Consider the following 14,294-nt stretch of genomic DNA (forward strand, 5'->3'; position numbering starts at 1 on the left):
TAGAATTGACTAAGTGCAAAACAAACATTTCCTATGAAGCTCATCAGTAAAAGCGGTTTAGTTTCACGAAATATGAAACTAATGAGAGCGACGTAGTTGTTATATTTTTAATCATATTTTAATAAAGGTTATCAATTAGAACCTTCTATGTAGATTATAGGGATGTAACACCTCCAAATAAGATATCGATAACGCAAAAAATATAATTTATTTTATTATACAAATTCACAACTAAACTGGCACCACATCACTGTTTATTCCGTCTGATATTTGTCCAGCGGGTATTTATCTGGGTACTTCTTCAAATGCTCCTCCATTTGCTTCATTTGTTTTCTGTAAAATATAATTAATTAAGAAAACCAGTCACAAATAACGTTTAACAAAGGAATTGATTGCACTTTGGTGCACCGATCTTGCGATTTGCATTCATGCATCTACCTATAGATAAATTTTGGCTGTACTGACTTAAATCGTTTAAATAAATTAAAACCATTTTTCAGTACTGTCGTTAGAAAAAAAACTTTCTGACACGGAATTCCGCTTGTTAGCTTTACCAAAATCATAATTTCACTTATGCTCGCTTTCTAAGGTACATTTAGCGGTAGTTTATGTGTACAAACCGTCATTTTAATATGAGTTTAAACGCTGTTGAATGGATAAACTACCGTTAAATGTACCTCAGAAACCGGGCATTAATAATCGACCAATTAGACCAGTTATGACAGTCTATGAGATAATACTTACTGAATTCTAGAAGGCATTTCATAGTAGACATCTTCGAGCATCTCCTTCCAGTGAGGCAGTTTCTTCTTCTCTGCTTCCTGCATGGTTTTAACGACGATGTCTCTTGCTTCCTTCGTCCACGATTTATCTTGTTCTGCATCCCAGATGCCTGGATAGAAAGAACAATAAATCCCGAGACCGAACAGTTTATTACTTAACATTACGTGCATAAAATCACGCCATTTTTCTATAGGTAGAGGTAGGCAGAGAACAAATAGGCCAAGTGGCGTCAATATTACGACAAAATAAAGAGGTTGGATATTTTTAATTAAAATGTGCAGGTTTTCACTGACTTTTTTGTTTCTGTAGCATGATTTCCGAAACTATCCAAGTTTTACTGAATGCTACAGGCGTTTAACAAAAGGCGCTTTCAGCAACATAAATAGACCTAAAATTGTAAGCATATTGCTTTACCTTTGTTCTCAATATACATTTTAAACTTCTGTATGGGGCTCTCGTCTTTGGTCCACTTCTGTATCTCTTCGATGGACCGGTAAGCCGTACTGTCGTCAGATGTAGAGTGATGGCCGACCCTGAAACACAACAAATATAAGGCTTCGTATTAATTAATGCGTATATTGGGTCATACTCGGTTCTTTCGATTCTCAGAGTTAAATCTTCGAAGGAACCTTAACTACGAGTTATCAGAAGTGTATTTTAAAAATTCTTGGTTCTTGGACTCATTGGTTCTTAAAAGTTTAGGAGATTGCATTTAATACAATGATCTACTCAAAAGAGCTAATTTTAAGACTTTAAGAAAAAGTCCTAAATGGAACCCAATCCTACAATCAATACTGCATAATTAACCATTCTTAGCAAGATTAAAATAATCCCTACTGCCATTATAACGTGAAAGTAGCTGTCTGCCTTTTCTTCATGCCTAAACCATTCTACCGATTTAGATAAAATTGTGTATAAAGATAGTTTGAGTCCCGGGAAAGAGTATAGAATAGTTTAGGTCCTGAAAATCCTATAGGAACAGAATTTTTGGGGCTAAGAAGCCATATAATTGTAGTCCACGCAAACGGTATCGCACGCAACAGTTAGGTACCTATAAGACATAGCTTCAATCAGCACCGGCTTGTTATTCTTGATGGCGAACTCCCTGGAGTCCTTGACTGCCTTGTAGACGGCGAGCGGGTCGGTGCCGTCGATCCTCACGGTGTGGATGCCGAGCGCGGGCCCGCGGGACGCGATGCCGTCGCCGCGGTACTGCTCGCTCGTCGGCGTGGAGATCGCATAGCCGTTGTTTCTACTGTAAACGGATAATTTTCGATATATTAATATTATCAAGTAATATTTTAGCAACCGACTTAAAACAATCGTATAAACACCAATGTGTACCTAAGTCACAAAAATAATCGTTCAGTGACCGAATCGAAATCGATCCTTCGTTGTACAGTTATAGTAGCCTAGTGACTTAAAAATTCTTACCTTCTTAATAACATAAGGATCCAACGTAAATTAAAAAACAGAGGTACGATCGCTATTGCATCTCCAGGAATGTTTATTGATGCCCAAGCTAATGTGTGTAAACGCTTGGTAAATGCCAAGTAATCCCGTACGTTTCGTTAAAGTGGTACATTGTACTTATATTCTGGTATTGAAAAGAGTAAAGATATACTTTTAAGTTAGAATAATATCTTACCAGAACAAGATAATAGGGCAGTCCAACGTAGCAGCGAAGTTGAAAGCCGAGAAGGCGTCTCCCTCAGACGCGGCGCCGTCTCCGAAGAAGCACAGCGCACAACGATCGTTGTCCGGTTGACGCTTCAGGGCGTAGGCTGCTCCTACTGCCTGAGGCATTTGAGTAGCTGTGGAGTAGAAGAGTACAGAATTTATACTATAGCTTATAGATAGTTAAATGTTTGATTATAGTAGATTTTTTTATCTGCAAATATCTTTACCAAACCTTTGCCCAGCAGTGGGACATTAACAAATTTAACCCACTAATGTCCCATTGCTGGGCAAGGGTCTCCTCCCGGAATGAGCAAGGAGTGGGACAATAAACGTTTCTTTTTGCCTTGAGCCTGAAAGCTTTTACCGTTTTTATTCGTGCAACGATAATGATTTTTAAAAGAAACTTTAAACATTATCTGCCTTAGTTAATTCTTTTTCATTTTAAATTTATTATGCATAAAAAAAGAAAAATGATCGAAGATACCTTCGAAGTACAGATAATTTTGGAACTAAGCATTAAAATCCACCACGATTAGGATCTTATAAGTCCCATTATGAACACGCAACCATTATCAGCATTTCATTAAATAATGTAGGTACTCGTTCATACAATCAAATTAAGTTATTTACCTAAAGGACTGGAAATGGTGACCAAATTATGTTGTTTACTGCCATAATGTACCGGCATCTGCCTTCCCTTCCCAGGGTCCTCATGGTTGCCGTAACACTGGTTCACGAGCTCCGTGACCGTGATGCCGCGGTACAGGAACACGCCGGCCTCACGGTACTGCGCGAAGACCAGGTCACGAGGGTCCAGGGCGGCTGCTGTACCGACGTGGATGCCTTCCTCGCCGTAGTTCGTCATGTAGAAGGAAATGCGACCTTGCCTGCAAGTTATAGGGATAATTAGATAAGTGATTGTGTAAAATGTTTTGTTTTAGGTATCTGCTGATCTAAGTCCGTTCTAAGGTAGAGCAAAGTAAGGCTTTACAGGAAAAGGCAGACACTGTTTTTTATCACTATATAGTTATTAAAGTTTTCAACTGAATATTTTACAGTACCTATGTCTTTTGGGGAAAAACGAGTAGTATTTTAATTTTCTATAGATATAAAAGAGAGTGGTGTTAGTTACATTATTTAAAATTGGTGGAGAGGTAGTTTAGAACATGGAGACGGACATAGGATACTTTTAATCCCGTTCGGTCGCGTTTGTACCTGGTAAAGGAACAGACCAGACCAGACCAGATTTCTTTGGTAAAATTGTATTTAAAAAACGGAAACGGTTTTTTTTGGAGAGAAAAAAAGTGTGAGAATGTCATAATTACCTCTGCGATTCATACAAAATCTTATCCATCTGAGACAACTGTATCATAGTTTTGTACATATGTAATAACGTGTCGTTATCGATATTGGGCTCCTCCCTAATATCGAACACAGCGCCATTGTTGTCCATCACTCGGTAGATAGGGATGGGGTCGTAGCTCGCTTCGTTCAGGAACTTCATCTCAGTCACGTACGGCGCTTTGGCCCCCGGGAAGTCGGCATATTTCCCGTTGTTGTTTTGTGCAACTTCCGGTCGCGTGTGGGTGGACAACAACTGGAATGAAACATATTTATGCATGAAGTCACATTTGCAGGCATGTAAGAGACGTTTTCCACGATACATCATTATAATCATTATATTCTATTTTATGTTTAACGAAGATGGCGGGATGACCTACTAGCAACGAGTGACAACGACAACGACTTTGAAAACGAGTGTACGTCAGATTGATGGTCTCTTTTCAGTACATTGCTGCTTTGACGTAACGTGTTCATTACTGTAATCTAAGGGAGGAAACAATGTACAGCATAGTGGCTTTCATATTCTTGTCAACCGAAATACGTGATAACCCCCGAAATACTCGTCAGATCTTGCCACCCGATAGGGTGATTTGGAAGAAAAGGGGGGAGACCTTTGCCCAGTGGTGGGATACTCAATCATGATAAGGAAAAAATGTTTAAAAATAAAAAATATATTTCGATAAATAAACGGCTTACTATTGTAAGTATAAGTAAAATCATGCAGATTGTATTTGCAGTATAATCTCTCTAGAAAGTAAATTTTATAGTAGGCTATTGTGTTATTTATGTAGCAACTTTGTCTAAAATTACTACATCAATAGCTAACTACAATAACGTCACAGTATGTAAAATAACGATGTCAATAGGTTCATTCATAATGCTAATGATAGCGTATATTACGTATTCAAATAAATAAGTCATTTATTTATCTGACAAACTTAACAACAATATAGTTTCTCATAAATATTTTCTCGTAAAAACGCATTAAATCAAAAAAAGACTTGAATATTTTTAAGTTTTATTTTGTTCGTCTGTTAATCAACTTCAATAAACGGAGAAATAAAAATGCATTATTATTCACATACCTACAGAAATAAACCTTTTGAAATGCAAATAGGCATATTGAGTAAGATCCAAAACCACGATAAATAAAAAAAAATCTACTTATGTTTTTAAATAATAGACTGTACCTACATACTGTGACCGGGCGAGAATACCTAATTTAAATATTAGGTATGCATACGAAAGTAGTCAAGTAATAGCTTAAAAACTGGCGACATGTTTGAAGTTTGGTTCAAATATTTACATAGCAACAAAATCAAGGTGCGATAATGATAATTTCGTAATTAATTTTGACAACAATTAGACATTTTTATGAACATTATTCATTCTGGCAGTGATAAAGTCAGCTGATAAGTTTATCAAATATTTTGCGGACGACCTTAACTTATAAGACAACTACCAAATGCAGTGAAAGTTGTTCACTAAAAAACAAATATTATCGATGAATTAAACCCTTAGTAGAACATCACTATTAAACTTATTATTCCACCAAAAAATGACGTCACGAAAACAAACTTATATCTTAGCAATAAGGTTCAATATCGCACGATTGTTTATATCTCGAAACACGATTATCATTTTAATCACTTTGTACACTGATTTCGTTTTACGTAAAACTTAAAAAAAAACTCATATTAAAGCTTATTATACACTAAAAATAATAGAATTTATGAGATAATATTGTTAAATTAACAATAACTTTGTGAAATAACTAACCCGCGCTGCATTTCGCAGTGAGTTGAGCCGCAAAACACATGCTCCCGTTCTGAGCGCCATTTTGTTACTGGCGCAAAACATACATTCAAATTTAAAATACTATCGCGTGTGTGATAAGGACGGCCTTTCGTTAAAAAGGCGAACTTTATTACGTATTTCCGATAGTTTGTTGTTATTACGATATTATCGTAATGATGATAATATTAGCTCTTATTTCGTTATTCACTAATGAATTGAAGTCTGTAGGAGGTAAACCGCAAATTAAATTTTATACATAAGTAAGTCAGTGCCTTTGTGTTCCTTTCCGAGTTGTTTTTGTTTTATTTATCAACAAATGTACCTAACCGGTTTTGTGACATTTTATAACGCACTGAACATTTTAGGTCACTTTGCACAAAATGCAATTTAAAGAATTAATAATTTAGGTTTGGCGCCAAAAGATCTTTTTTTTAATCTATCGAAATACAGGTAGGGCTCGGTCTTTTGCTACATGAGCCTATTGCTAGCCTCTTTGCTCAATAGATAGGTGCATTGCAGCACCAAATAAGGAAACTAGCTCGTAATCTACCTTCAATCTGCATTTATTTAACAACGATAAGTTTTCCTACATAGATATCCGACGACATATCAGATAAGCATAATACCCCGCGTAGAATCTCAGTCGAAACTGTTATTGCAGCATTATTATTTAATTGATAAGATATACCTATTATTAAATCACTAAAGTTATCATACTCCTTCCCCGATTTTCGCTTGATATTAATGGAAAAATAATTACGAAATGCCAAATTAAGTAACTACACGATTTACTTAGGTAATGCCTGTGTGCATTCTCTTCTGTACCTTAACACTACCAATCACACATCTTTAGGTTCAAAGGAGGTTAACCCACGAAGACTTGCAACGACAAATTGCGGGAAACAATTTATGACAGTTGAAGTCATTCTACTTCAAAATGCATAACAAATACCATTTCTTCATCAACAAATACTAAAATGTAACACTATTTTAATAATAACATTGCTATGCCTACACTCTCAATGTGCTTTTGTTGAACGTATTTGTAAATTTTCAGGGCAGCGTTCGAGAAAGTCAGTAAATTGACATTTACTCCACATGGCGAGGATAGGCCTTTAGATTTTCGGAACACCCGTCTGTCTTCTGTACCAGATGACCCTGATTATGATCCGAGGGACCATAGGCATCCTCACCCTGAACTAAAGTAAGGAAAGTAACTTTATATTTAAGCGCATCAAAGTAAAATTTATACTTATTATAATGACCGTGATGGCTGGGAAAGGCGAACACATCACACAACAGTACGAACAAAACATGTCATTGTGTGTAGATACTTCACAAAATACTAAGTTTTTCAGAAACCTAGATTTTTTGTCACCCTAGTTCCTAAATTCTTCATTAAGATTAAGAAACTATGACGCAATTTTTTCATAGAAAACAGTCATAAACGCGAAAACAGACATTAACAGTTCTTTACAAACGCAAGAAGATTAAAACCACCCTTATCTCGTGGCAGACTGGACTAAGTTTCAAAATGGACTCCAGAGCATTATAACAAGAATATAGGTGCTGACAAACCGACACCAGTTTTTCTTCGGTAACTCTTTCTCCAATGGACTTTACTAAGCATGATTCATGTCACTCAGGCCATGGCTGGCGTACGTGTACCTACTCCGGACCATGTGTGGTGTGGGGCTGCTCGGCATGCCGGTGGCGTTCAGCTGCAGCGGGCAGGTCGCCGGAGCTGTCATCACTATCATCATGGGCTGGATCATCGTACACACGCATCATCTTCTGGTAAAATCCTACCAATATTTGCGAAAGTTTGTAATTATGGGTGAATGAGTGTTAAGTATTCTTTCACGTAAAATCTACTGTATGGATAGTACACAGACAGTTTATAACCTAATCTAAACCGAACTAATACTGATTACCATATGGGACAGTTTTTGTCCCAGGGATTCAATTTACGCAGACGCAGTCACTAGAAAAATCTTGTGCATTCGCAGTAACTTTTGTTATCACACCTTACACTAACGAATTACGGGAGAAGGTTTTGAGGCTAGAAGTACGTATTTTGTTTGTATGTTTCTTTAAGTTTCTGCGAGTAAAGAAAATCTAGTTTATTGCCTAGTATTCGTCCTCAAAAGGACTGATTAGTTACTTTTTTCTTATGTTCCAGTTGAATTGCCTAGCAGACATCAGTAAAAGACTGAGGGTGCCTTACATCTCGTATAGATATGGGTTTCGGCTGGCGTTACTCCGTGGCCCTGCGATCTTTCATCCAATAGGACATCGTGCTCCGTGAGTAAGAATGAACTACTAAACTTACAAGAATATTAAAACATAATATTATCATGCAACAGGTCTTGAACTCGATTGGAAATTGAAGATTATGGTACCTTATTTGTTTCGATCGAATTGCATCGACTGTGGCCACGGGCTGACAAAAAGTCGACAAGAATATTGAAAGCTACGGAGGACTTAAGATTGCTAAATGAGATTAAGAATTTTAACGGTTACGATACCTTATTGTTACCCGACGTTTCTGCCTAGTTGCATCGGTCTTGATCGGGCAGACTTATGTAGTACGTCTGGTAACTGACATACATATCTCAAAGATAAAGAAGTTGTATCTGTGTTGACAGGACGTTAGTAGCGCTATTCATGTTACTTAGTCAGCTCGGAATATGTTCAGTGTGCGTCGTCATGACTTCAGACAGCCTACGAGATGTAAGTACTTTATAAAGTCTCCATATTTACTTCGTTAGATCGAAATTACAAAGTATTAACTACAATAGCTGTTGTAAACCATTAAAGAAACAATTTTCTTACGACAAACTGCCGAATTGTTCTGCTATGCACTTTTTCCGCGCTAACTGCGTTTGCTAGTTGACATTTGAAAGAGATACCTACATATGGTACCATACCTCATATTTACTTACGTCTCTTTCTAACGAAAGGACAGCTAGAAACCTGAATCTCCTGCTTCATCTATAATACGTCTATAGTCTTCTTCTGTACCTAATGGCAGAGGAATGGTTAAAAGATGCAATGAAAATATAATTATTGTTAGTTTAAAAGCGTGTTTTCAGATAATAGATTGTGAGAGCGTGGCCCCGGCGCTGGCTGTGCTATTGCCAGTGTATTTACTGCTGGAGTTCTATATGAAGAACTTGGCTCGCGTCAGCTATATCGCTTTGAGTGGTAATTATTATATTACTTCTAGAGCTTTTTCTGGATAAAGATGGATGGTTCTTTTGTGCTTAGGAAAGAATTCTAATTAGAAGTAAGATTCAAGGGCAATCGCTACAGGTCTCGAATGTCAGAATCTCTCTGAAAAATTATGAATAAATATCACGAATTACATGATCGTTGTAGCACCGATACTTTGCATTAAAAAAAAGATATTCAGGGCAATAAATCTTGTAAAATTTTCGTGATAATTTTCTTAGCCGCCCCTTGATAATGTTAAAATAGTAAAGGAATATTGTATAGTTAGTCTATGTTTAAATAAACAATATCTTTGTAGGTAACGTATTAAACACAGTGGGTTTGATCCTGGTGTTCTACCACATATTTAAAGAGCCTCAGAAGCACTTAAGACCTCTGGAGCCATATATGCCAGCCTGGCTGTTCACCAGTGGCATGTGCCTGTTCAATCTAAGCGCCGTTGGAGTGGTAACATTGACTTTATTTTTACTCTGCGGTCAGGGATACATATATTTACCATAGATATTTAAAAAAATAATTAGGTAGGTACTATATTTTTAATGAATTATAAATAGGTATTGAAAACAGCTTAAACAAATAAATTTTACTGAGGGAATATATTATGTACTTACTCAAGATGAAGGAGGTTATTTCTTGATCACATAAGGTAAGTGCACAACTCGTGATATCGGGATAACTGTCAGATAGCCTATCCAATATATAAGAGACAGCATATATGTGTGAAAACATCTCACACTATTACACCGGATTATCGATCTGATATTTTGTAAAAAAACGTTGTAAAACCGGGGCAGTTTACAAAACCAAACCTGACATAACAAAAATATTGTATTATTTACCTAACCGAAATGACATTGAAAGAGATTTTTTATATCTAGCTTTTAATTATTTTAGATCCTAACCCTAGACAAAGCGTTGAAGCAGCCTCGCAAGATGACTGAAAAGTTTGGAGTGATCAACGTCGGGCTGGGTGTTCCTATTGCTCTGTCGGTCGTGTTCGGCAGTCTCGGCTACTGGGCCTTCGGACCCATGGAGGAAAATATCCTGAGGAGTCTGCCATATGAAGACCTGTTAGTAGTATGTGAATGTGTTGTGTACACAAGACGCAGACGCGCACGCCTGTCTTATGTACACACGGGTGTACACCAAACATTCGCTCTTATTGGCCATAGATTCTTTTACGTTTCTTTTCACTGTAGACTTAAAAAAATGTTACCATTTGTTTCTCTATTCCATAATGGAGAATGTTACTAGGTATACCAAATCACTTTAAATTGACTCAGTATAGCCTGCACATGTACATGCAAACTAGTTTTGGTTTTAGTCAAAAATACCAAGTAGTTTTGATTTTACAAGCATTCAAAGTTTCGAAAAATATCGAGTCCCGCTAACAGCAGTCTCCAGTCTTAGATGTAATAGCTTATGCACTATTTTGTTGTGTTTTCGTCCGCTTATTACATTTTTATTTATAGTGTAATAATAGTAAATAATGACGTCACACCGTCACCGTGCGGTTACAACTTTTTACTTATAAATCGAAGACTAATTAAAAAGATAAAAATATTAATTGACGTATTGAAGTAATTCTTTCACTAGTATTTTTTATTTTTAATAGAGAATATGGAGTGCTAATAATCAAAATTTGTAAACATTCTCCATTCTTTGTTGTTACCAATTGGGAACGTTAATGTATCAATTAAAGATATGAAAAAAGAAACGAAACGTAATCGGTCGTAAATCATTCGCGGTGATTCGCGCCATATTGCCGTGTGCGTTCTGTTTTGGTGATTTCTTTCGGATTGTGAAGCATGATTTCATGAAGAAAACGGTAAGTGTGCATAATGTTATACATATAGAATTAATGGCAAGAAACTGTACATTCTGTGTGATATGAAATAATGTTGCAAATTGATAAAATTGACCGAGAAAATGATACAAACTTTTATAAGTAAAGTTTTATCATCACTACAAGTGGCATATTTTGACATATTTTTATGACAAATGTTTTAATATTTGGTTTAAAGTATATGTATACAACTAGATTATGTATTTAGGAACATGATTCAATTCAACCAATTATCATATTATAACATAATTACAGAGTAATATTGACTCAAAGACGATAAACTGCTAAATCGTCGGCCGCCATTATTCGCATATATCTGTCTCGCTCTGGCATTCGAACTTAGTACAGTCAGCGACACAGATTTTTTGTCGTCATTACTTTTGATATATTTTTTTTATGATATTTTATTTTATTTTCTGTTATCAATTAGCATTTTTTTTCTAACATATTTTTATAATTGTATTACGCCTGTTATCTGACGGTGTAGGCAGTGGTCTATGAATACACATTTTCTTTGCCGTTAATTTACATGGGACAGATAAAAATATGAAATTTATAACTTGTATATATATATTCAAGTAATTTATATTATTAACGGTTAAAACCATAGTTTATATATTGTTTATTTATAACTTTGTTCAGACAAAACGCACGTTTGGCGCAGTGGTTTGCATGGTAACCTCGCCGATATAACCGTAGCGCCGCGTGTGGTGGGTTCGAATCCCACCCGTGACAAATCTTTAATTTATCTTGAAGTATATAAATATTTCCAATTATATTTATTAAATTATAAATATATTTCTTGGTGTCGTATAGTGATTTCGTTTATATCATTTGTATTTCGTATGGATGTTTTTTTGTTGAAATTAAATAAAATTACTAGAAGTCAAAAACTTACTCATAAAACTTTTTAGATTGGCTAGACTGAGATCGTCGAGCACTGACGCGCGATCGCGTTCAGTGACTCCGATCTCAGAACGGGTCAGGGAGAGGCCCTCAGTTGCTCGTCGGGCTCTGCTCATGCAGTTGGTGGCCAATAGTGAGGCCAGCGACCCTCGCATTGGTTCCTCACCACCCCGGTAAGTACTTTCGATATGCATCTTTGTGTATCATTTAAATGATTAATATGTTACACGACCCTTTACACTTATTGCATTTTTAGGAACATGAACCGAGCTTTTGGCCTCACTGCCACCCCAGGCGGGTCCTTGTTGGTTACTGGGGAGATCCCCATCCAACAAACCCCTAGTGGCAGTGTCCCCTCTCGAACGATCACGAGGTGCCTCTTTGGTGGGTTTGTTTTCTCTTACTATATGTTGTATTATTATCATACTCAATTGACATTTTAATTATACGGACGATGACATTCAAATAATATACCCTAAACTCTGACTGAGCGTTGACCTCTAATATCAGCTGACGCATTATTTATGTTACATTGCGTTTTCTTTAACTGTATTTTTTTTATTAAATAGTTTTATGTACGAATATAAAACTACTAATACCTACCACTATCACCGGTTTCTTTTCGCGAGAGTTTCGTATGATACACTGCGTTTACAATGTTTTGTAATTTTTTTAAGCTCTGATATACTGGAGAATGTGGAGGCTATGGAGCTGTCGGAAGACGAGGCCGAGGAGCTGGTAAAAAATGCGCCTTGGCACGTGCGGCGTTGGGTCACCGGCAGCTCCTTTCCTCCTGCACTGGCAGAGCCCAATGCCGAGGCTCGCACGTCTACATCGGGCGTGACGGGAGCAGCTGCGACGAGGGAGACCTGTCAAGGCAGTGAGTTCGACGTATCTCCTGTCGAAACTACAGCTTTGACGGGGCTCAGAAAAGATATCCCGGGCAACGAGGAGCTCGAAGAACCTGTCCGGGATATCATAACTAATATAGAGCGGGGCATTGATCACGAAGCCGATCGTTTGTTGGGCATGTCAACAAGTTTCGATTGGGTGGAGGGGTTCGAGAGTTTTCGGGGAGTGCCCGAAAATTTTTCCGGCCCCACTCCCGGACTAGTCAGGGGCTACGATTCGCCCTATGATGCTTTTACCGACATATGGGATAAAAGCATTATAGAGCTAATCGTCACCGAAACTAACCGATATGCCCAACAAACGATCGCCGCTCTCAAGAGCAAAGGTGGACTGAAACCATCATCTCGTCTGCGTGAGTGGACAGACACGAACGCAGACGACATAATGGTTTTGTTCGCCATATATATGTATATGGTAAACAAATCGTTGATCTCATAGATCAGAAGCTGTCGATGTATTTGTTGGAGCGAAATAGAGGTATCAAATGGTACATTAAGATGTTCAAAAGAACGTAAGCATACACAACGCTCTTATCATGTATGTAATAAGTCAGTTAATAACTTAATATCAAATAATATGTCAGTTAATAACTTTATTTAGCTAGTTACAAATAGTAAACTACTTGTTGATTGAACTTGAGCCTTACGTAAATTTTAAGGAACATTAGGGGTGGGTCAGTGGATCTGTTTTTTAAACCATCCTTAAAAATAAAGTCACTTAGAAAAAAGACCAATAAACGAAAATAGAAAATAAAATCTCTTCTATTTCCAAAAAGTGATTTTTTTTTTCTACCTCCCTATTCCTCCTTTTTCCAGCTCATTGTCTAATTCTGGGGTCTGTCTACGTTGCAAATGGTAAAAAAAATGTATTGCTTCACAATCTAAGAATGTAATACTAAGTATCTCTATACTTGCTGTTTTTTTAATTTAAACCAAAACTTAAGTTCGTTCTAAATTGATATCCCTTTTCACCAGCTCAGCAATGGTCACATTTGGAATATTCGTGATATCTATGACGGCATCATACCCACTGCAGTGTTACCCGGCCATTGCAGTGGTCATCGAAGTGATTAAATATAGGGACATGTTCCACACACCCTCGCCGAAGACCCTCAAAGTGATTGAGATCATCGCCAGACCTGCGTTTGTTATTTCTTCATGTTAGTAACCAAGATCTTACACACTTCGTTTTCCTTATACTTACTTAAAGATAAGCGCTCATCCTGCATCAGGTCGAAAGGTCCTTTTTAGTAAGTACATGGATTATATAAGAATATCAACCTTTTTTTAAGACTTTCTCTACACTATCGTTATAAACCTGTCTGTTTTTAAAGTGCAGAAGCAGTGGTTTTTATTACTGCATAGATTGATTCCCTGGTAGTGGCGAAAATAACAGTTGTACGATTAGAAACTCTATTTAATGATTGACTATACGATAACATAAACAATGCTTTTTACATTTCAGTTGTAGTCGCATACAATATACCGTTCCAAGGACCTCTGGTAGCTTTCGTTGGTAATTTATGCACAAGTCTGGTGTCAATACTGTTTCCCGCTATGATGGACCTAAGTCTTAGATACGATCAACCCGAAAGCTACGGCAAATACAATTTTCATATGATTAAAGATTTATTTCTAATGTTTATTGGTGTTCTCCATTTTATTGGAGGTGTTTATTTTTGTGGCTATTTAATATGGATACGGGAAATAGGAAGTAGATCTCCAAATGCCATGGACTTCTTTTGATGTTTTTATATTTTAATAAATATTAATTTTAAAGGAAAAACATTTGT

At 36.8% G+C, this 14,294-nt stretch overlaps 3 protein-coding genes across 3 annotated transcripts; 2 read left to right on the top strand and 1 right to left on the bottom strand.

Annotated features, from left to right (window-relative positions):
- Positions 1-189: 189 nt before the first annotated feature.
- On the bottom strand, positions 190-5,730 carry BckdhA (Branched chain keto acid dehydrogenase E1 subunit alpha). The gene is made up of 8 exons (XM_076119255.1): positions 5,587-5,730; positions 3,789-4,060; positions 3,094-3,350; positions 2,432-2,597; positions 1,835-2,038; positions 1,198-1,316; positions 745-892; positions 190-333 (listed from the first exon to the last, which is right to left on the bottom strand). Exons 1-8 carry the CDS (start codon positions 5,665-5,667, stop codon positions 255-257), a joined length of 1,326 nt encoding a protein of 441 aa, XP_075975370.1. The 5' UTR covers positions 5,668-5,730; the 3' UTR covers positions 190-254.
- Positions 5,731-6,511: 781 nt separating this feature from the next.
- Positions 6,512-14,247, top strand: LOC142976313 (proton-coupled amino acid transporter-like protein acs). The gene is made up of 10 exons (XM_076119599.1): positions 6,512-6,583; positions 6,662-6,808; positions 7,251-7,401; positions 7,787-7,908; positions 8,253-8,337; positions 8,700-8,811; positions 9,137-9,285; positions 9,733-9,908; positions 13,477-13,661; positions 13,967-14,247. Coding segments are annotated over exons 1-10 (1,410 nt in total). The 5' UTR covers positions 6,512-6,581.
- On the top strand, positions 10,575-13,284 carry LOC142976054 (uncharacterized). Its single transcript, XM_076119256.1, has 4 exons — positions 10,575-10,666; positions 11,599-11,763; positions 11,847-11,974; positions 12,268-13,284. The coding sequence occupies exon 4, from the start codon at positions 12,296-12,298 to the stop codon at positions 12,938-12,940; it is 645 nt and encodes a 214-aa protein (XP_075975371.1). The 5' UTR covers positions 10,575-10,666; positions 11,599-11,763; positions 11,847-11,974; positions 12,268-12,295; the 3' UTR covers positions 12,941-13,284.
- Positions 14,248-14,294: the final 47 nt, after the last annotated feature.

The sequence above is a fragment of the Anticarsia gemmatalis genome, chromosome 10, assembly GCF_050436995.1.
Source record: "Anticarsia gemmatalis isolate Benzon Research Colony breed Stoneville strain chromosome 10, ilAntGemm2 primary, whole genome shotgun sequence".
Lineage (NCBI taxonomy): Eukaryota > Metazoa > Arthropoda > Insecta > Lepidoptera > Erebidae > Anticarsia > Anticarsia gemmatalis.

Excerpts from the sequence above, each read along its gene's own strand:
- BckdhA (XM_076119255.1), bottom strand. The coding sequence starts at position 5,667 with ATGTTTTGCGCCAGTAACAAAATGGCGCTCAGAACGGGAGCATGTGTT. Across the intron at positions 4,061-5,586 it reads CACTGCGAAATGCAGCGCGG|TTGTTGTCCACCCACACGCG; the intron begins GTTAGTTATTTC and ends GTTTCATTCCAG. Across the intron at positions 2,039-2,431 it reads TGCCCTATTATCTTGTTCTG|TAGAAACAACGGCTATGCGA; the intron begins GTAAGATATTAT and ends ATCCGTTTACAG.
- LOC142976313 (XM_076119599.1), top strand. Across the intron at positions 8,338-8,699 it reads CTTCAGACAGCCTACGAGAT|ATAATAGATTGTGAGAGCGT; the intron begins GTAAGTACTTTA and ends GCGTGTTTTCAG. Across the intron at positions 9,909-13,476 it reads AGTCTGCCATATGAAGACCT|CTCAGCAATGGTCACATTTG; the intron begins GTTAGTAGTATG and ends CCTTTTCACCAG.
- LOC142976054 (XM_076119256.1), top strand. The coding sequence starts at position 12,296 with ATGGAGCTGTCGGAAGACGAGGCCGAGGAGCTGGTAAAAAATGCGCCT.